The sequence below is a fragment of the Mirounga angustirostris genome, unplaced genomic scaffold (assembly GCF_029215605.1).
Source record: "Mirounga angustirostris isolate CCGP_5_RB_7025 unplaced genomic scaffold, mMirAng1.0.hap1 SCAF_11, whole genome shotgun sequence".
Classification (NCBI taxonomy): domain Eukaryota; kingdom Metazoa; phylum Chordata; class Mammalia; order Carnivora; family Phocidae; genus Mirounga; species Mirounga angustirostris.
This window is the reverse complement of record NW_026991719.1, coordinates 17440825-17463280: the sequence shown is the minus strand read 5'-3', so window position 1 is coordinate 17463280 and position 22456 is coordinate 17440825. Positions and strand designations below refer to the sequence as shown.

The window sequence follows — 22456 nt, the reverse complement described above, 5'->3', positions numbered from 1 at the left end:
GCCTAACGACTGAGCCACCCAGGTGCCCCTCCAGTGTTTTTAAAGTATTGTTTTCTAAATAATTCTATATGCCATAGCCTATTATAGGCTGTCTTCCACTAATCTACATTCCAAAACTCAGTGTATTTATCACCATAATTTACTAAAACAGACATTAAGAATTCAAATAAAGTTAATTGGAAAAAATATGTAATTAATTAATCTACGCTCTCATTTTTAAAAAGTTAACCTCTTTGTGAGGAACCAGCTTTAAAAAATCTATTCTTATGGAAGTTTTCTAAAACTGGATTGTAGAGATGTTGCATAGGTGTATCTAAATTTACTAAAACTCATTAAACTGTACATCTAAAATGGGTGAATTTTATAGAATGTAAATTAGGCCTCAATAAAACTATTTTTAAAAAAGATGTAAAATATAAACACTTCTAAGACAAATCGTTTTTAAAAAGAAACTAAAGGCCATTTTTGCTGCACTGAAGCATAAAAATTGGCATTTTAATTAAGAATTCAACATGCTTCTGGCAAGAGTAGAAAGAGTTTAGGTTCCTAGGTTTGAAAAGGTCAAAGTCTGTTAAAATCTAAAAACTTCATTCAAAAGTAATGAGACAAAATATAGCATTATTTTTCCCATAAATTTGATCTTCAGAATATATAAAAGGAAAAATCTATTTGATGACTGAATGCCTATAGCAAACTGAATTCTAAGGCATGTTTTCCACTTTCCTGGCCATTCATATTTCAAGTAAGACAAGTTTCTAGCTCAAGATTAAATGTCAAGAAAACCGGGGGGAAAACTCTAAACATACATCAAAGAAAACACTGATTTTTCTCTTGTAGTGAATTCCCCTAAAGTTTTTATTTTAAAGGCAGATCATGTATAACCATACTAAAGAACACTTATCCTGAAGATATTAATGTTTGGTATGATTATTTTGGCTATACACATATGTAAATAAATGAAGACCAACAGACAGGGTTCCAATCTTTGTGAGTTACCAAAGATGATTACTAAATCATGACTTAATGATCATCTAGATAAAGAAATAGATCTCTGTAGAGTGCATGAGCACAACCAGTTCATAAACAAAACAAAAAAAAGAGAAGGCTACTTACAAAAAAGAACACAGTGACTCCAAGTAAAGGAAATTAAATTCATGGCAGGAAAGCTTTCTGATGCCAGCAAGTTTAAAAAAAAAAAATCCTTGGCTCATCAATAAACGGCCATTACAGGAACTATCCTATTTAGATCTTAAAAATTAAGCAACTGTTCCTCTTAAATCACCATATGGATAATAAAGTGCTTATAACTCTTTAGAGTGCAAAGGTTTATGACCCTATAAGAAAGTATTCTTTTGTATGTTCTTTTCAAACAAAACTATTACATTTATGGAAAAGTTATTAATGGTTCAGAAATGCTAAACAAATTAGAAGCCAATAAGGAAAGCTAAAAAGCTAAGAAGTTAATAAGGATATCTGGAATGCCTTACTATTTCTCAGGTTGGCACTGCTGAGCCTGAGCGCAGTCCATGCACAGTGGCAGTTCTAACATTAGTGCTTATCTCTGCAACAAGAGGTGCCAAGTGAGAGCAGTGAGCATGTGAGAGGAAAGAAGACCAAGCAACAATGGACAACAGTATCTGGTAGCGTCTGAGGTAGGTTGGTTTTTGCAATTTTTTTCCTGGTATACAATTAGTTTTTGTCCTATAGTTTACCATCATGGAAGAAGAAATCAGTTCAACCATTTCTTTGGATAAGGCAAAAGATTTCAAAGAAAATATTTTTGCCTTGTCACTTTACTCTTGTGCCTTAAACATTTAAAAGGTTTTCAATGACATAAAAAGATATCTCCTTGATCTCTTCAAAACAGAACAGCCTTGAAAGGTATTTTAGAAATAATTAGAATTAGGTGTTAATGCTAAAAAATGAGAGGAAATAATGAACTTTCACTAAAAGTAACAAAATTAACTTTTTCTATAAATAATACTTATGAACATTGTTAATGATGTTACCATACAACGTGATATATACAGTGATCTGTAAACCTCCAAGTATAGATTGACTTGGCAAAGCCATATAAAACCGCAGGAAAGATGAGGTGTGAAGAACAGCAGGATGTAGGTTAAAAATAGACAAGTAAACCATGCATTGAAAATAAACAGTAAAGCTACCAAATGTAATTCATCTCTGAAGCTTTTCCTCTGGGAAAGTCTGCTACTTCATTCAAGTAAATATTTAAAATGGGAGAACAAAAAAGCAATTTTGTTACCCTTAGATTTTGTATGACTTAAGAAATGTAAAGAGCTGTTTTTTTTTATTATGTTCAGTTAGCCATCATATAGTACGTCATTAGTTTTTGATGTAGTGTTCAATGATTCATTAGTTGTGTATACCAACCTGTGCTCATCACATCACATGCCCTCCTTAATACCCATCACCTGGCTGCCCCAAACCCCCACCCCCTCCCTTCTGACTCTCAGTTTGTTTCCTGGAGTCCAGAGTCTCTCATGGTTGGTCTCCCTCTCTGATTTCTTCCCCTTCAGTTTTCCCTCCCTTCCCCTATGGTCCTCTGTGCTATTCCTTATGTTCCACATATGAGTGTCAGATGCCCCTCAACAGATGACTGGTTTTTGAAAATGAATTTTATTTGAATGAAAGCTCCACTGAAATTGAAGGTTTTGTGAATTGTAAACATTTCCCCCCTAACTTTTAAGTCTCAAACATTCAAAAGGTTGGGGCGCCTGGGTGGCTCAGTTGGTTAAGCGACTGCCTTCGGCTCAGGTCATGATCCTGGAGTCCTGGGATCGGTCCGCATCAGGCTCCCTGCTCAGCGGGGAGTCTGCTTCTCTCTCTGACCCTACGCCCTCTCATGTGCTCTTTCTCCCTCTCTCTCATTCTCGCTCTCTCAAATAAATAAATAAAATCTTTAAAAAAAAACATTCAAAAGGTTTTTACTTTTTTTTTGAGAGAGGGAGAGAGATAGAGCACGTGCATGCGAGCAGGGGTGGTGGCAGAGGGAGAGAGGGAAAGAGAGAGAATCTTAATTAGGCCTCATGCCCAGAGCAGAGTCCCATGCAGGGCTCAATCTCAACCCTGAAGTAATCACCAGAGCCGAAATCAAGAGTCAGATGCTTAACTGACTGAGCCATCCAGGAGCCCCAAAAGGTTTTCAGTGATATTAAAAGATATCTCATTGATGCCTTCAAAGTAGAATGCTAACTAAATTTTCTATAAATAAAAATTCTATATAGTGATTTTTAAGTATCCAGGTCAAAACCAGAAAAGTGACACTCCTGTTTAGCACTTGAAGAGAAATACCAAAATGAAAATAAATGTTTATATATGCTGCATTCCTAAGAATAAGTTCCTCAAAATATTTAATTATTAGTCAACATATGAAAGGAGATGTAGCATGCTAGACAAATGACTTTAGGCAAGTTACTTACTGTTTCATATGTAAAATGGGGATGACACCTGCTTTATGAGAATTTAGTGAGTTGATACATATGAAGCATCTAGTTCAGTATCTACAACTAAATTAAAGGTTTTCACCTATTCTTTCTTTTCCTTTCTTCCCTTTCAAGTGACATAAAATAAAAATTGCAATAAACCCATATCATATTGCTATGCATGCAAGTTCTCCCCAAAATGCAATAGAAAATTTAATGCCAAAATATTTATCACTGTTTCTTTAAATTAAAATAAATCTACACCTACAGATCAAAATATTAAGAATTTTTGGTCAATGTCATTTCTATGGAACTTTTATAATTAAGTACCTAAGTTCTTCAAGACAAACAAAAATAAACAAGACAGGACACATTCTTACCTTTTATAATGAAAGCATAAAAGAGATTAGTTTTCCTCTTACACTGTTGGTGGGAATGCAAGTTGGTACAGCCACTTTGGAAAACAGTGTGGAGGTTCCTCAAAAAATTAAAATTAGAGCTACCCTATGACCCAGCAATTGCACTCCTGGGTATTTACTACAAAGACACAGATGTAGTGAAAAGAAGGGCCATATGCACCCCAATGTTCATAGCAGCAATGTCCGCAATAGCCAAACTGTGGAAAGAGCTGAGATGCCCTTCAACAGAAGAATGGATGAAGATGTGGTCCATATATACAATGGAGTATTACTCAGCCATCAGAAAGGATGAATACCCAACTTTTACATCAACATGGATGGGACTGGAGGAGATTATGCTAAGTGAAATAAGTCAAGCAGAGAAAGTCAATTATTATATGGTTTCACTTATTTGTGGAACATAAGGAATAGCATGGAGGACATTAGGAGAAGGAAGGGAAAAATGAATGGGGGGGGGAAATCAGAGGGAGAGATGAACCATGAGAGACTATGGACTCTGAGAAACAGACAGGGTTTTAGAGGGGAGGGGGGAGGGGGGATTGGTAGCCTGGTGATGGGTATTAAGGAGGGCACATACTGCATGGAGCACTGGGTGTTATATGAAAACAGTGGATCGTGGATCACTACATCAAAAACTAATGATGTATTGTATGGTGACTAACATAACATAATAAAATTTAAAAAATAAAAAAAAAGAGATTAGTTTTGTTCTAGAACTTAAAAAAACTAAATTTATTTAGAGAAGAGGTAGAGAGTTAAATAATGATTCTACAAGTAACTAACAAATGTTGTTAGTGTTCATCCTTTGATATTATTTAGAAGGAAATAAGTTGGATATATTCCTCATATGGCTTTGGTGAACAAGGTCAATTAATTATAGAGTATTAGTGCTTAGAAGAGAACTTCAAATTCTGCAGGTTTTACATCCTATTCTAAAAAGAAAATAAAAACAAAAGTTAAGGTTCAAGATTACCCAGGACTAAGAGGCAGAGCTGAAATTCAACTCTTTCTCAGCCTTCTGCTCCTTTGCACTATTTCACGATGCATTTTGGCCAGGATTCACAATAATGACCATGGAGAACACTGCTCTTTTGGCTATTCTAACAATGATTAATGTGTTTTGTTTTCTGTGTAGCTTGTAGGACACAATGAAACAAGAGGACATATGAAGTGTTATCTTGTGTTCTTGCTGCTACCTAGAAAACATTTTTTTTTTTAAAGAATAAAAATATAACTTAAATACACACCCACTAATAATCTCTGATAAAAGTCTGGGTTACTGTCAGGAAAACAAACAGCCTAAACATTTTACCTTGCATAGTTACAGAAAAAGTCCTATTATATTTAAATTGATTTCAGGACCTTCTGAAATTTATATTAGCCAAGGAACAGTTAAGATATTCATATAATCCATGGCAGAGGAGGAAGCAAAGTTAAACTCCCAAATATAGAAGTAGTATTCATCATTAACCTCTCTTCTTTCCTATCACCACTAAAAGATTAAGAATCTATGAAAAAGGAAAGTTAACATTACACAAACTGTTCTGAACTACAATTTCAGAAAAAAATTTCTTCAAAGAGGAATTCTCACTTACCTTTAATTCATAACCAACTCATGCACTCCAGTTTTCATGACTCCTAAATAAAATAACTAACCTGTTGCTAGTACGGTCACATATATCCTGATTCCCTCATTCACTACACACTTTCAGTCCTCAACCTACCTAATCACTCAGCAGCATTTGATCCTACTCACCACTTCCTTTCCCCCCTAAAACTCTTTACTCCCATCTTAAATGTTCTCAGAAAAAAAGGTAATTATATGAGGTGATGGATGTCTTAGCTAACCTTATTGTGGTAATCATTTCACAATATATATGTGTATCAAATCATCATGCTGTACACCTTAAACTTACATAGTTATTTGTCAATTACAGCTCAATAAAGTTGGAAAAAATAAAATACTCAAATCTCAAAAAAAAAAAAAACAACAACAACCCACAAACAAACAAAAACCTCTTTACTACCTTTGCTTCCATGACACCACTCTCATCTAATTCTCTCCTACCTCTTTGGTTATGCCTTCTCATTTTTTTTTTCCACAAGCAGCACTTCTACTCATCCTTCAGTTGTTGGTGGTCAGAGCTCACTCCTTATCCCAGTTCTCTTCATTTACTCAAAAATACTTATTGAGCACCCACTACAAGCCAGGAACTCTTCTAGATAATTGTGACAGCAGTGAACAAATCAGATGAATGCCCCTGCTCTCTTGAAGCATACATCATATAATCAGACAAAAAAATAATACATAAGTAAATGATATAGTGTTAGAAAGGTATAAGTCGTACAGAAGACAAACAGAGCAGAATAAAAGGAATCCATTCTAAAACTCTCCTTAGACCACCATATTAATACGTCCATGACTTTATCACCTATATTTTAACTATTCCCAAATCTCTATCGGTCATATATTTTTTCTGAGCAGCAATACTCTAATAAAGACCTTTTCACAATTTATCATGCCCCACACTCAACTCAACATTCATCTTCCACCATAACTTATTCCTGTTTTGATAATGGCAATAACCATCCACTGGGCCAGCCAAGTCAAATACCTAGATGCCTCCTGTAGTCTATAGATCTTACCTGTTCCAGAATCTTATTTATCTGCATAAATATCTCTAACATTCTTCTATTCTCACTTCTGCTCCTCTAATTAAAAACCTCAGTAAATAGGAGGATCAACTCTGTTGTCTGATGCCTGGGCTGAATCATAGTTCCACTGTTTACTTACCACTTGGTTTTGAATTTAACCTCTGTAAGTGCTAGTTTTCCTATCTGTAAAATGAAGACAACACTCCTAGGTTTGCTTTGATTAAATGAGTGTGGCTGGAAGTATCAGCATCAAAATCATCAACAGTAGCAGCAGCATGATTAATTCCTAAAATAGCCTCTTAAGTTAGTTTTCCTTCTTCCATCCTTACCCTTCTTTAATTTTTCCCAACACTACAGCCCTAGTAACCATCAAGATCCACAGGCCTCAACACAATGACCCTACTAAACAGGTTCCAAAGGCCTTTGGCGTAAGTCCAAATGCCTTAGCATGTAAGAAAATTCTTTTCTCCTTCTTTCCTTTTTAAAACTTAAGCTTGCTAAAGTATCATCATTATAGGCAAGCCAGCCTGGAGCTGAACTTTTCTGTGAAAGATCTTCAAAATATAAACTTCAGTTTCTTTTTTCAATTTACAGTTTCAGCAGATGATTTTAAAGTTATCACAAAGTTGTCTTTTTTTTTCCTTCTAAGTACATATTTCATTTTTATGGTCAAAATATTAAACGACCTTTGACTCAATCCATCACCATGGTATGATGGAATACAAAATAAGCATTGTGAAAACCTTTGCAGCAATGGAAGCCAAACAGATGATTTAAATTATTTCCTTCAGGCTTTTTATCACATTTTCTCTTCCTATGAAACAAACACAAAACACCATTGATTGACTTCATGGATTGTTATGCGGCTGTTTGTGTATGTTTTTGTATGTGTGTGTATACTCACATGTGTTTGTAGGTGAACTGGCACTTACTAAAAGCGTCTTCTTAGATGATAAAAAAAATGTCACCATAAAAAATTATGTAATACAATAAAATGTCAGAAACTATCATAGTGTTCTAGAAGCTATTTATATGATTTTGTAAAAAGCCATATCTGCCACTAAAAAGTAAAAACATTCTATTATTCATTTATTTGACAAGTACTAGTGTAAAAAGAACATAAAATGAAATTTACTAAATACAATTATTGAGGTAAAGCAAATTCACAATTATAGAGCAGGTCATAGTGTAAGAGGATAAACTAAAATGGAGTATGTGTTCTTTAAGCTTTATAATTACTGAGAAGCCTTCTGAAACAAATATATTACATTACTTAAGGACTAAGCCATATTTTAAATATATTTTACTTATTGACCATTATGAAACTTGCAGAATTTATATATTTAAAGTGCAACTACTTTAAACATTGATAAAAGTAGTTTAGACAATTATGAGAATTAAATTTTAATAATGTCATAATGCAAAAGAAATATGCTGTCTACCAATTAATTATCAAAAAGCTAATAACCCAGGGCTTAGTATTAAGATTTGGATTTAGTATCATCATATTATATGTTATTATTAATATACATAAATTTAGATAATATGAAGTTAAATTAACTTTTACCTTAAAAATACAAGTATTTTATTTTTAAGGCCTCAGATTTTTAAAAAGCCAAAATATTATATATAATGTATATCCCACTGACATCTACTCAAGAAAGAATTCTGGTAAAATTGTTTATTACCAGAGTTTCTTATGAGAATAAAATGTATTCTAAAATTTGGTTATTTAACCACCATAACATAGTACATATCCCTTATAAAAAAAATTCTAAAAATGAAAGTAAAGAGCTTAATTTTTAAAAAAATTGTAATTTGTTTTACCATTACAATGTTTAATCACATATTTTAATATTTTTTTCATTTTATATCATGAAAACTTTTGTTATCTTATGTGTTCCTAGACAAATAAAAATTAACTAGAAAAAATCTAAAACTATGTTTATGATATTCAAGATTGTGCAATGTGAGTAATAATAAAGAATGAATTTAGCAAGGTAAGGAGACATGCACTACATACTATTAAAGTGTCAGTGTCTAATTAGCCATTGAAAACAGTAAATAGAATCCTAATGCTCACACCCTTAAATATGACCAATTAATACAATGAATAAAGAAAATTAGGAGATAAAACAGTACTATCAATCTTGTTATGACAGCCAAAAATGACTTTGCTTGTAAAGCAGTTAAGGTATTCTGAAATTGTCAGGGACTAATTATTAATTGGCTACTTAGATATAAAAATTTACAAATGATTAATGTCTATTTGATGATACCCCTATATTGTGATGAATCATAATTAGACATTTGTAACTTGATATTCCTCTACCTGTCCAATTCTTTCACAAGAACACATGAAATACTGTTATATTCAAGATAGTGTCGAGGAGGATTACTTATGAAACATGTGGAAGATTTTACCTGTCCAACCAGGCAAGCAGACTCTTGGCTGCTCCTATCAGATCCACAACCGAAGTCAGAAAGTCATTTGGCAATTTTCGGCTGGTTCTCCCATCATAATGGCCACTCCTTCTCCTCCCTGTTATAAAATTCTGTAGATTTTTGGCAGATGCATTCAGCTTGTGAGAAAGGGTTTTTAGATTTTCTGTTTCCAAGCCATAATTCTGAATTATAAAAAGAGAGAAAACAAATATACTTGAAGTCAATATTATATTCATTCACTAAAATATTTACTAAGTATGTTACTATGTACAGGCAACAGAATTAGTACTAAGTTACAAATGACTAAGATAGGATTCCTGGCCTAGCAGAGCCCACAGTCAAGTGAGGATCTGGGCAAATGTAAGATAAACAAATTACAATAAAATGTGTTAAATGCTAATATGAGCATGAAAAGATGAGGGCATTATATCTTGGAAATATACCACGCAAGAAATAAAGATTATTAGGACTCATAAGTGTTTTTTTAAACCCAAACTTATGTTCATTTACTTGTGAAAATCATTTTTATCAGTAATTATTTTTTTATTAAAAGATTTTATTTATTTGAGAGAGAGAGGGTGCATGCAAGTGTGAGCTAGGGGTGGGGCAGAGGGAGAGGGAGAAGCAGGCTCCAGGGAGCCCGACACGAGGGCTCAATCCCAGGACTCCGATTGGGATCATGACCCCAGCTGAAGGCAGACATTAACTGGCTGAGCTACCCAGGCACCCCAGTAATTATTTTTTAGTATCTATTCTATTAGCATATGCATAGTCATGAATGTAGATGCTATGAAAAATTCTGCTTTCCCAAAGTGAGCAAAGAAAGCACGAGCTAACGATAAAATGAAAAAGAAACAAGGGTGCCTGGGTGGCTCAGTTGGTTGAGCAACTGCCTTCGGCTCAGGTCATGATCCTGGAGTCCCGGGATCAAGTCCCGCATCGGGCTCCCTGCTCGGCGAGGAGCCTGCTTCTCCCTCTAACCCTCCCCCCTCTCATGTACTTTCTTGCTCTCTCAAATAAATAAATAATTCTTAAAAAAAAAAAAAGAAAAAGAAACAAATCATATGCAATATAGCTTTATTCTGTGTCCTCTCCATAATGACTCACATAAGAACTTCTTCTATAATATGGTACCAGAAAAAAACTCTAATTTCTCAGTGGAACCAATACACTTTTTCCTTTTTATAATACAAATTATGAAACTGAACTTATTTTTATTTTTTGTCATGGCTGCACTAGCTCACAGTCAATTATGAAGCACATGGAAAACAATCATACTGGCTTTTTGCTAAGTTTGTTTTCTTATATTTCCTTGGTCTCATTTTTGAATTTGCAGTAATATTTACTATTTCACCTTAAATATTGTGTCTATAAATTAATGTAGAAAGAAGTTATATGAATCAATATAAATAGCTTTAAAAAAACACACACACACATTCAATACAAAACACTCTAAGATCTCCACAAATAAACTTTAGGGACAGATTTCATAAGTTACAATTAAATTTTAAAAGAGCTAATTGTGAGTTGTAAAACACCTCCAAGAAAGGCTGGTTAACCTGCTCAAAAGATGACTTTCATCAAACTACTTAGCAGCATGTGTGTTATCATCATGTGTAAAATTAAAAGTACTATTACCTTATAGAAAAATCATAAAACCCAAAGAATTTTAGATAGTTTCTGAAGCCCAAATGAATTCTAAGTTTGATTTATCTTCCTTTTAGAGTTGAGGACAATGAGGCACAGGGAGATTTTCTCTGTGCTTACAGAGCTTAGAGTAGACAGAATTCAGAATGGGACTACAAGTCACAAGGCCATATGTGAGGGGATATTTAAGCAAAATGGTAGATAAAATACTAGGGGTATGAAAAAGGGAAGCAAATGGCACAATATATTTAGCTGTATTAAGCCAACAACCACTGGGTAACTATGAAATTTAAGTTTATTTCTTCTATGGTAATTTAAGAAAAGAAACTTGGAGGAGAAAAAAAAAAGGACTAGAGGAGGGTTTGGACACATAAACATTAAAAACCAAGTATATATAAATAAATACCAAAGTTATGTATGTTACCATTGAAGGTCTCATAGTGATAAAAGTCTGAATGTTCTTTGCTAAAAATTTACATTTTTTATTAAAGAACATTCCTTTTGGAGCCATGGATCTCTTTCTTTAAAGAAACATAGTATATTAAATATTCAGTACTAAATTTGAATGGCAATATTCTCTTAAGTCAAAACGTTTTGTTTGCACAAATAAAACAACATTCTATTCAGATTCTCTTGCATCTGAGCATGGATTATCTGTGAAACATTTGGGAGATTTTATCCAGCTTGTCACTATATTAAGAAGGAAATCCTTTTGAGGCGCCTGGGTGGTTCAGTCATTAAGTGTCTGCCTCTGCCTTTGGCTCAGGTCATGATTCCAGGGTCCTGGGATTGAGCCCTGCATTGGGCTCCCTGCTCTGGGGGGAGCCTGCTTCTCCCTCTCTCACTCCCCTTGCTTGTGTTCCCTTTCTCACTGTGTCTCTCTCTGTCAAATAAATAAATAAAATATTTTAAAAAAAGAAGGAAATCTTTTTATAAGTTTATTAAAGATATTCTCTAATGACTAGATAAGAACAATTTATAATTATATCAAATTATTTTTTAATTTGGCTTGAAACAACAGAAATTTTTTCTCATACTTTGGAGATCAGAAATCCAAAATCACTACCACTGGGCTAAAATCACAGTGTTGGCAGGTCCATGCTTCGTCCGAAGGCTCTGATCCCTGCCTCAAGAAGAATCTGGTGGCTGTTGACATTCCTTGATTTGTGGCCATTGTAACTCCTGTCTCTGCCTCTGAGGTCACATGGCCATCTCTTCGGTGTGTACCAAATCCCCCTCTGCCTCTCCCTCATGAGAACATTTGTGATTGGAGTTGGGGCCCACCTGGATAATCAAAAATAATCTCCCCCTGTAAAGATTTTTAATCACATCTGAATATGCACTTCACTCACTTGCTGGAGGAAGGGAAAGGCCTTCTCCAAGGTCAGGAACATGTGCTGGTTCCCTCCAAAGTTCATTCTCAACTGCCCTTTGGAGACTATATGAACTAAATTTTTTTAAAAGATTTTATTTATTTATTTGACAGAGAGAGAGCACAAGCAGGTGGAATAGCAGGCAGAGGGAGAGGGAGAAGCAGGCTCCCCACTGAGCAAGGAGCCCAATGTGGGATTCGATCCCAGGACCCTGGGATCATGACCTGAGCTGAAGGCAGTTGCTTAACCAACTGAGCCACCCAGGTGACCCTGTATGAACTAAATTTCAATGACACATCTGAAGTGCTTTCCCGAAAGTATTTTCAGAAGTTTTCCCCTGTGTTAAAGCATCTTCCCTGAAGTATAGAAGTATTCTCATTTTTAATTTTTGTGTATTAATGATTTTCATGAGGAAACATTTGTTTATAAACATAACAATTTCTTAGAGAAGCTCAAATGATAATAGTTCATTAGAGAGGAAACTAATCAATCAACCTGTAATGTAACTTTCACTCTATAGCCATTAGTTGCCATACAACATTAATTTCTCTTTATATATAACACTAGCATTTCAATATTTTCTTAGAAAAGGTCAGAATAATTTAAAAAGAATAATACACATCTTATAAATAAAAATATGAAGGCAAAGTAAAAATACTTTGAAGCCTTCAAAATTTAAGATAATACTAAAATTATTTTTTAAAATACAACTCAAGAATTAGGGAATAAAAAAATCTTTGTGGAAAAAACCTTTGGAAGGATACCCTGAGAGAACTTCTCCTAACGTGGAAACCTACTAAAGAAATACCCTACATGGACCAGAGATGAAAAATGAGGACAGTGGAATGCAGTGGGCAAGAAGAGACAAAAGATATGTAGTAGAGGATGGAGAGGGAAATTCTTAAAACTAATTCTAGTTAAACCAATAAAAATAAATAAAATAAAACTAGTTAAACCAATAACTCAAAAGCATTTTTAAGAAAATTTTCTAAGACCATGGGGCACCTGGGTGGCTCAGTCAGTTAAGTGTCCGACTCTCGATCTCAGGTCAGGTCTTGATCTCAGGGTTTTGAGTTCAAGCCCCAAGTTGGGGCTTAACTTAATAAAAAGAAAGAAAATTCTGTAAGACTATAAAAATAGGTTAGAAGCTCATCTGTATACAAGTGTCTATGTGGTACTATTTTAACACAAGGGATAGATTAGTTGATCTCAAGTTAATTTTTATCATCAAAGTTCTCAATTCTAAGTAGCTCAAAATCAGTTACTGACAACACATAGATCTTATTTCCTTCATGAAAGCAGATGGTGTGCTGTGTCTCACTAAGTCACCAGTAAATCATGCTCCCATGCCTACTACATCAAGAAGTGACAAGTGAATGATGCACCCCTTTGCTTTCGTCCAGAAGTATGCAGACAATAAGCACTGACTCAAATTTTATTTTTTAAAAGTTTTTATTTAAATTCCAGTTAGTTAACATACAGTGTTATATTAGTTTCAGGCATACAGTATAGTGATTCAACAGTTCCATACATCACCCTGTTCTCATCACAAGTGCACTCCTTAATCCCCATCACCTATTTCACCCATCCTCCCACCCACCACCCCTCTGGTAACCATCAGTTTGTTCTCTACAGTTAAGAGTCTTTTTTGATTTGTCTCTCCTCTCTCTTATTTTTGTCCCTTTGATTGTTTTGCTTCTTAAATTCCACATATGAGTGAAATCATATGGTATTTTTCTTTCTCTGACTTATTCCACTTAGCATAATACACTCTAGTTCATCCACATAGTTGGGAATGGAAAGATTTCATTCTTTTCCTTATTTTTATTATTTTTATTTAAATTCAATTAGCCAACATATAGTACATCATTAGTTTCAGATGTAGAATGTAATAATTCATCAGTTGCATATAACACCCAGTGCTCACATCACATGCCCTCCTTAATGCCCATCACCCAATTTCCCCAACCTCCCCCACCTCCCCTCCAGCAACCCTCAGTTTGTTTCCTATAGTTAAGAGTCTCTTGATTCCATTCTTCTTGATGGCTGAGTTAATATTTCATTGTATATACATAGCACTTCTGTATCCATTCACCAGTTGATGGACAATTGGGCTCTTTCCATAATTTGGCTATTTAGATAATGCTGATCTAAACATCAGGGTGCACGAATCCCTTTGAATTAGTATTTTTGTATTCTTTGGGTAAATACCTAGTAATGCGATTGCTGGATCATAGAGTAGTTCTATTTTTAACTTATTGAGGAACCTTTACACTGTTTTCCAGAGTGGCTGCCCAGTTTGAATTCCCACCAACAGTGCAGGTTTCCCTTTTCTCCACATCCTTGCCAACACTTCTTGTTTCCCGTGTCGTTGATTTTTGCCATTCTGACAGGTGTGAGGTGGTATCTCATTGTAGTTTTGATTTGCATTTCCCTGATGATCAGTGATGTTGAGCATTTTTTCATGTGTCTGTTGGCCATCTGGATGTCTTCTTCGGAAAAATGTCTCTTCATGTCTTCTGCCCATTTTTAATTGGATTATTTGTTTTTCGAGTGTTGAGTTTTGTAAGTTCTTTATATATTTTGGATACTAACCCTTTGTCAGATATGTCATTTGCAATTATTTCCTCATTCTGTAGGTTGCCTTTTAGTTTTGTTGATTGTATCCTTTACTGTGCAGAAGCTTTTTATCTTGCTGAAATCCCAATAGTTTATTTTTCGTTTTCTTTCCCTTACCTCAGGAGACATACCTCTAAAGAAGTTGCTATGGCTGATGTCAAAGAGGTTACTACCTATGTTGTCCTCTAGGTTTTTTATGGTTTCAGGTCTCGTATTTGGGTATTTAATCCATTTTGAGTTTATTTATGTGTAGGGTCTCAGAAAGTGGTCCAGTTTCATTCTTTTGCATGTTGCTGTTCAGTTTTCCCAACACTATTTGTTGAAGAGACTTTTTTCCCATTGGATATTCTTTTCCTGCTTTATCAAAGACTGATGGACCATACAGTTGTGGATTTACTTTTGGGTTTTTTATTCTGTTCCATTGATCTATATGTCTGTTTTTGTGCCAGTACCATACTGTCTTGATGACTACAGCTTCATAATATAACTTAAAGTATGGAATTGAGACGCCTCCAGCATTGCTTTTCTTTTTCAGGATAGCTCTGGTTATTTGGGGTCTTTCTGGTTCCATACATATTTTAGGATTGTTTGTTCCAGTTCTGTGAAAAATGCTGGTGGTATTTTGATAGGAATTGCATTAAATGTGTAGATTGCTTTGAGTAGTATAGACATTTTAACAATATTTGTTCTTCTGATCCATGAGCATGGAATATCTATTTGTGTCATCTTCAATTTCTTTCATGAGTGTTTTACAATTTTCAGAGTACAGATCTTTTACCTCTTTGGATAGTTTTATTCCTAGTATCTTATTGTTTTTGGTGCGATTGTAAATGAGATAGACTCCTTAATTTCTCTTTCTGTTGCTTCATTATTGGTGTATATAAATGCAACAGATTTCTATACATTGATTTTGTACCCTGTGACTTTACTGAATTCCTCTATCAGTTCTAGCAGTTTTTTGGGGGTCTCTCAGGTTTTCCACAGAGAGTATCATGTCATCGGCAAATAATGAAAATTTGACTTCTTCCTTGCCAATTTGGATGCTTTTTATTTCTTAATGTTGCCTGACTGCTGTGGCTAGGACTTCCAGTACTATGTTAAATTACAGTGATGAGAGTGGGCATCCCTGTCTTGTTTCTGACTGAATAGGAAAAGCTCTCAGTTTTTCCCTATTGAGGATGATGTTAGCTATGGATTTTTCATAGATGGCCTTTATTATGTTGAGGTATGTTCCCTCTAAACCTACTTTGTTGAGAATTTTTATCATGAATGGATATCGTACTTTGTCAAATTCTTTTTCTGCATCTATTGAAATGATCATTTGGTTCTTATCCTTTCTTCTATTAATGTGATGTATCACACTGATTGATTTGTGAATATTCAACCACCCTGGCAACCCAGGAATAACTCCCATTTGATCATGGTGAATGATTTTTTTTAATGTAGTTTTATTCAGGTTTCTAGTATTTTGTTGAGGACTTTTGCATCTATGTTTGTCAGAGGTAATTCTCTTTTTTAGTGGAATCCTTATCTGGTTTTGGTATTAGGTAAGGCTGTCCTCATAGAATGAATCTGGAAGTTTTTCTTCCTTTTCTATTTTTTGGAGTAGTTTCAGAAGAATAGCTATTAACTTTTCTTTAAGTGGTAAGAATTCCCCTGTGAAGCCATCTGGTCCTGGACTTTTGTTTGTTGGGAGATTTCTGAGTAGTGATTCAATCCCTTTCTGGTTATTGGTCTCTTCAAGTTTTCTATTTCTTCCTGTTTCAGTATTGGTACTTAAAAATTTTTTTTTTAATTTATTTTTTGACAGAGAGAGACATAGCAAGAGAGGGAACACAAGCAGGGGGAGTGGGAGAGGGAGAAGCAGGCTCCCCGCCGAGCAGGGAGCCCGATGTGGGACTCGATCCCAGGACCCTGGGATCATGACCTGAGCCGAAGGCAGACGCTTAACGACTGAGCCACCCAGGCGCCCTCAGTATTGGTACTTTATATGTTTCTAAGAATTTATCCATTTCTACCAGGTTGTCCAATGTACTGGAATATAATTTTTCATAATATTCTTTTAATAATTGTATTTCTGTGGCAGTTGTTGTTATTTCACCCCTCTCATTTGTGATTTTATTTATTTGGGTGCTTTCTCTTTTCTTCTTGGTAAGTCTGGCTAGAGGTTTATCAATTTAATAATTAATTCTTTCAATGAACCAGCTCCAGGTTCAATGATCTGTTCTACTGTTTTCTTAGTTTCTATATCATTTATTTCTCCTCTAATTTTTATTATTTCCTTTCTTCTGCTGGCTTTAGCCTTCATTTGTTGTTCTTTTTCTAGCTACTTATGTGTAAGGTTAGGTTGCTTGTGATTTTTCCTGCTTTGAGGTAGGCCTGTATTGCTATATACTTCCCTATTAGGACCAATTTGCTGCATCCCAAAGGTTTTGGACCATTGTGTTTTCATTTTCATTTCTTTCCATGTATTTTTAAATTTCTTCTTTGATTTCCTGACTGACTCATTCATTGTTTAGTAGCACATTGTTTAACCTCCATGTATTTGTATTTCTAAATTTTTTTCTTGTGGTTGACTTCTAGCTTCACAGTGTTGTGGTCAAAACAGGTGCATGGTATGATTTCAATCTTTGAACTTGCTGAGGCTTGTTTTGTGATCTAATGTGTGATCTATTCTGGAGAATATTCCATGTACACTTGAAAAGAATGTGTATCCTGCCGTTTTAGGATGGAATGTTTGCAAATTTAATTACAACATGTCTTGGTGTTGGCCTGTTTTTGTTGATTCTGATGAGAATTTTTTGTGACTCCTGGATTTGGATGTCCATTTTCCTTACCCAGCTGAAAACTTCAGTTATTATTTCTGCAAAAAAGTTTTCTGCCCCTTTTTCTCTCTTCGTTTTCTGGGACTCTCATAATATATCTGTTAAGTCATCTGGTCTGGTTCTTCATTCAGATCCTTTGTTTCCTTGCTTATTTTCTGTTTAGATGATTTGTCCGTTGATATAAGTGGGGTGCTAATGTCCACTACTATTATTGTGTTATTATCAACTAGTTCCTTTATATTTGTTATTGTTTTATATATGTGGCTGCTCCCATTCAGGAGCATAAATAATTAAAATTTTTATATCTTTTTGTTGGATTGTTCCCTTTATGATTATATAGTGCTCTTCAATGTCTCTTTTTACAGTTTTTGTTTTAAAGTCTAGTTTGTTTGATATAAGTATTGCTACTCCAGCGTTCTTTTGATATCCATTTGCATGATAATTATTTCTCCATCTCCTCACTTTCAATCTGCAGATGTCTTTAGGTCTAAAGTGAGTCTCTTAGAGGCAGCATATAGATAGGTCTTGATTTTTTATCCATTCTGACACCCTATGTATTTTGATTGGAGCATTTAGTTCATTTACATTCAAAGTAATTATTGATATATATCTACTTAGTGCCATATTATTACTTGTTTTGTTGTTGTGTCTGGAGATTTCTTCTGATCCTTTCTTGTCTTTGTCATTTTTGGTCTTTCTTTTCCACTCAAAGAGTCCCCTCTAATATTTCTTGCAGAGCTGGTTTAGTGGTCATGAACTCCTTCAGTTTTTGTTTGTCTGGGAAACTCTATCTTTCCTTCTTCTCTGAGTGATAGCCTTGCTGGATAGAGTATTCTTGGCTGCAGATTTTTTCCATTCAGTACTTTGAATATATCCTGCCATTGTCTTCTGGCATCCCATGTTTCTGTTGAGAAATCTCCACCTACCCATATAAGTCCTTCCTTTGTAAGTTAGGGACTTCTTTTATCTTGCTGCTTTTAAGACTTTTTCTTTATCACTATATTTTGCAAATTTAATTACAACATGTCTTGGTGTTGGCCTGTTTTTGTTGATTCTGATGAGAATTTTTTGTGACTCCTGGATTTGGATGTCCATTTTCCTTACCCAGCTGAAAACTTCAGTTATTATTTCTTCAAAAAAGTTTTCTGCCCCTTTTTCTCTCTTCGTTTTCTGGGACTCTCATAATACAAATGATATTATGTTTGATGGAGTCACTGATTCCCTAAGTCTATTCTTGTGTTGCATAATCCTTCTCTTTTTTGTTCAGCTTCATTACTTCCTATTATTTTGTCTTCTAAGTCACTAACTCATTCCTCTGCTTTTCCAGCCTGTTTATTGCATCAAGCCTGTTTCCAATCTTGTTTATAGCATTCTTCATCTCTGATTCTTTTTTAACTCTTTTATCTGTGTGGTAAGGGTCTCACTGATGTTTTCTATTCTTTTCTCAAGCCCAATGAGTATCCTTAGGATTGTTCTTTTAAATTCTCCATCAGGTATGTTACTTTTTTTTTTTTTTTAAAGATTTTATTTTATTTATTTGACAGAGAGAGAGAGAGACAGCTAGAGAGGGAACACAAGCTGGGGAAGTGGGAGAGGGAGAAGCAGGCTCCTGCCTGAGCAGGGAGCCCGATGCGGGGCTCGAACCCAGGACTCTGGGATCATGATCTGAGCCGAAGGCAGACGCTTAACGACTGAGCCACCCAGGCGCCCCAGGTATGTTACTTTTATCAGTTTTGCTTAGATCTCTGGCCATGGCCTTATTTTCTTCTTTCATTTGGGATAAATCCCTCCATCTTAGCATTTTGTCTAAGTCTCTGCCTTCTCTGTGTTAGAAAAGCCAGTTATATCTCTTGCCCCTAAAAGTAATGGCCTTAGGAGGAAGAGGTCATGTAATGCCCAGGGCCTGGTGCTTCAGGGAATGTCTCTGGTGTGTGCTTCATGTGCTCTGCTGTTGTGTTCTGGATGTTCTATCCTTCAGGCCAGTCATCTGCAGGGGCTCTCCTTGCCTGCTATGGGCAGTGTTTAGTCCCTGGTCTGAATATGGAGAGTTTTAACTAGGTGTGCCCTGGTCTGCTTGTCAAATGAGACCTGACACCAGCTCCACCAGAACTGAGGCCCCGCAGGACTCTCTGGTCCGGAGATGTGGTGTGGACAGGGGTTTGTGCTGGTCTTCTGTGGGAGGGTCCCACTGCACTGGGACTGAGGCAAACTTGACTGAGAAGGGCAGTCCTGCTAGAGTGTGGTGAGTGGGGCTTGGTGTAAGCAAGTTAGACAGCCAGTGTCCCTGCTGAGAGGTGGGGGAGGGAAATGGCACTAGCCAGCTCCTTTGCTCCTAGGGAGAGAGATGTCTCTGTGAAAGCTGCCTCTCAGGGATGTACTCTGAATGAGAAATTTCTTCCCTGTCAGCCCTAGGCATTCTTCAAATTGCTAATTCCAGGCTGTCTTCCCCCAGGTTGTTTGCCTGCCTTCCCCTCAGGAGTAGTGCAGTGTCCTCAGGGCTCCATTCCAGCCAAGCCAGCTGATCTTTAAAACTCTAGGCTTTAAACCCTGCTGGTTGCAAGACCTCACAAAATTCAGCCCCTCTCGTTTTCCAAGCCAGTGGCTTTGGGGAAATGTTTTCCTTGTGTGTTCCCTTGTGTGCTCCTCTCTCTGTAGCCCTTCTCCAGGACCATGGCTCCCTCCCCTCTGCAGCACCCTGATCAGTTTCTCCCCTAAACCATGTCTTCACACTCTTACATTCTTTGATGTGGTCTCTTTTCTCCCTTTAGTTGTAGAGCTTGTTCTGTACCCCTTTTGGTCGATTTCTGGGGGGTATTTAGGATGACTGAATAGTTACCTAGTTGTGTTTGTGGGATGAGTCCAGGGTCCTCCTACTCTGCCACCATCTTCCTCTCCTACCTATTCCCTCAACTTTTAAAAAGTGCAGATTTATTCATTACAGATTTGCTTTGTACTGGATATGCATGGGACAAATATGCATTACTACTGATTTGGAAACTACATCAAGAAAACAAAAGCTTAGACATGAAATGTAGTTAGTTATTTTCTTTGTCCTATATGTTACATATTTGTTTACATATATGTCTGCCAGGAACCAGCTGTGGCTACACTGATTCAACATAGCCAGTCTATTCTTAAATAATTGGTGCTAAGTTCTTACTGTTCTTCTGTTTTAATTACATGCATGCAAAAGCACAAGAAAGAAATGAAGGCTATACTTAATATTTTAGAAGATCAAGTTGGCTGTATCCTCACTAGTGGTGAATTCTCTAAATACTTAACAAAATATTCAATATTGGCACCACATATTTTACAATGTCAATGCTATTTTATTCAGAGCTCTTAATTTGATTGCATCATGTAGCAGGTGTTTAGGTTTTATAATACTTTGCTTTATAAATATGAGTGAGTCGTAAAAGGACTGCTCTAATGAATATTTTTTAGAAATGAATTATTTTGAGATGAATGAACCAAGCAATTATGTTGCAAAGAAACAAATCCCAGCAATTGCAGACATCTAAATTTTCATGCAAAATACCTATTATATGAAAAGTACATGAAGAATGAAATGAAAACTGTTCTTATCCTGTCATAAATGATTCACTTATACTTCCCAATAACAAGTTGCATTGTCAGAGCATAAATTAAGGGCTATACATTGATATTTTATTTATGCTTTACTATTTCAGTTAATATACTGTACTCTCTATTGAAGCATACTAAATGATAGAGTAACAGCAGGAAAGAGTTAACACACCTTCAAATCATGAACAGCTTACTTCTTTCTAGAATAACATGGTACAAACAATATAGTTGGTGCTTAAATAAATATATGTCGTATGAATGAACAAGTTCCTAAATAAACCTTTGATTTTCCTCAACTGCCATAACATTTATTCCCTATCAGGACTAACTTTAAAATAAGGCAGATGAAAATATTCCATAGCTTGAAAGAAACAGAGGAATTTGATAGTTTTTCTTCTTCTTCCTTATACTAGGAATAGAAAATTCAGAGTCAGAGGAAGAGGAAAAAATTACAGTTTTCTGGGAAAAAGCAGAGAACTTCATTCAGCAAGATAACATTAATTTAATATCCTTTATGTGCTAAGCACTGGGCAGAGAGCATAAAAAAATCTAAGCAAAAAATTATAATGTGATACAAAACATAAGTTGCCTTTCTTCTTATCACTTCTCACTATGTACCAGCCAAATCAAAATTATCATTTTTCTCTGAACGTTTCCTATTCTTTCACAATTCTGTCTTTACACATGATATTTCTTCTGCCTAGATAACTTTTCCCCAACTTTTTGTCTGGCAAACATCTACTCACCCTGCAAGTCCCAATGCAAATCCCACCTACACTTCCCGGATCCCCACAGTAGTGTTCATCATTTCCTTCTGCACTCCCCTGAGATTTTCTTTAAATCTGCATAATCTTTTAATGACTATTGTCTTCTTTACTGGACTGTATACATCTTAAGAGCACAGACTATGCCTTTTTAATCTTTGTAATTCCTGTGGTATCACTGTTATGTCTGTTACATATTACACATACTATGTATGTGGTACCACTGTTATATCCCATGAACATATAATTGTTAAAAGAGGAAATAAAAACAGTAGATGTAGGGAAAAAAGTAGAAAGCCACTAGAGATATTAAAGTTTCAAAGAGATAGGGGTGCCTGGGTGGCTCGGTTGGTTAAGCGACTGCCTTCGGCTCAGGTCATGATCTCAGGGTCCTGGGATCGAGCCCCACATCGGGCTCCCTGCTCCGCGGGAAGCCTGCTTCTCCCTCTCCCACTCCCCCTGCTTGTGTTCCCTCTCTCGCTGTCTCTCTCTCTGTCAAATAAATAAATAAAATCTTTAAAAAAAAAGTTTTAAAGAGATAATACACAATCCCCCATTCCTAACAGCACACCTCCTGGTCTAGTCAACTCAGCTTGCTGATGAAGGATCTCACCACCTAATTTTATAATGGTATGTAGAAGTAAATCAGAATTCATTGCTCAGAAATTCACTTGATAT

The 22456-nt window shown here is 35.6% G+C and overlaps 1 protein-coding gene across 4 annotated transcripts in view; it reads right to left on the bottom strand.

The window, feature by feature from the left end:
- Nucleotides 1-22456, bottom strand: part of CNKSR2 (connector enhancer of kinase suppressor of Ras 2) — a 275032-nt gene that overhangs the window by 194915 nt on the left and 57661 nt on the right. For all 4 annotated transcript variants that reach the window (XM_045875847.3, XM_045875864.3, XM_045875838.3 and 1 more), the window contains exon 3: nt 8945-9147. In XM_045875847.3, coding sequence (XP_045731803.1) covers nt 8945-9147 — 203 coding nt within the window. The remainder of the gene's footprint in view (nt 1-8944; nt 9148-22456) is intronic.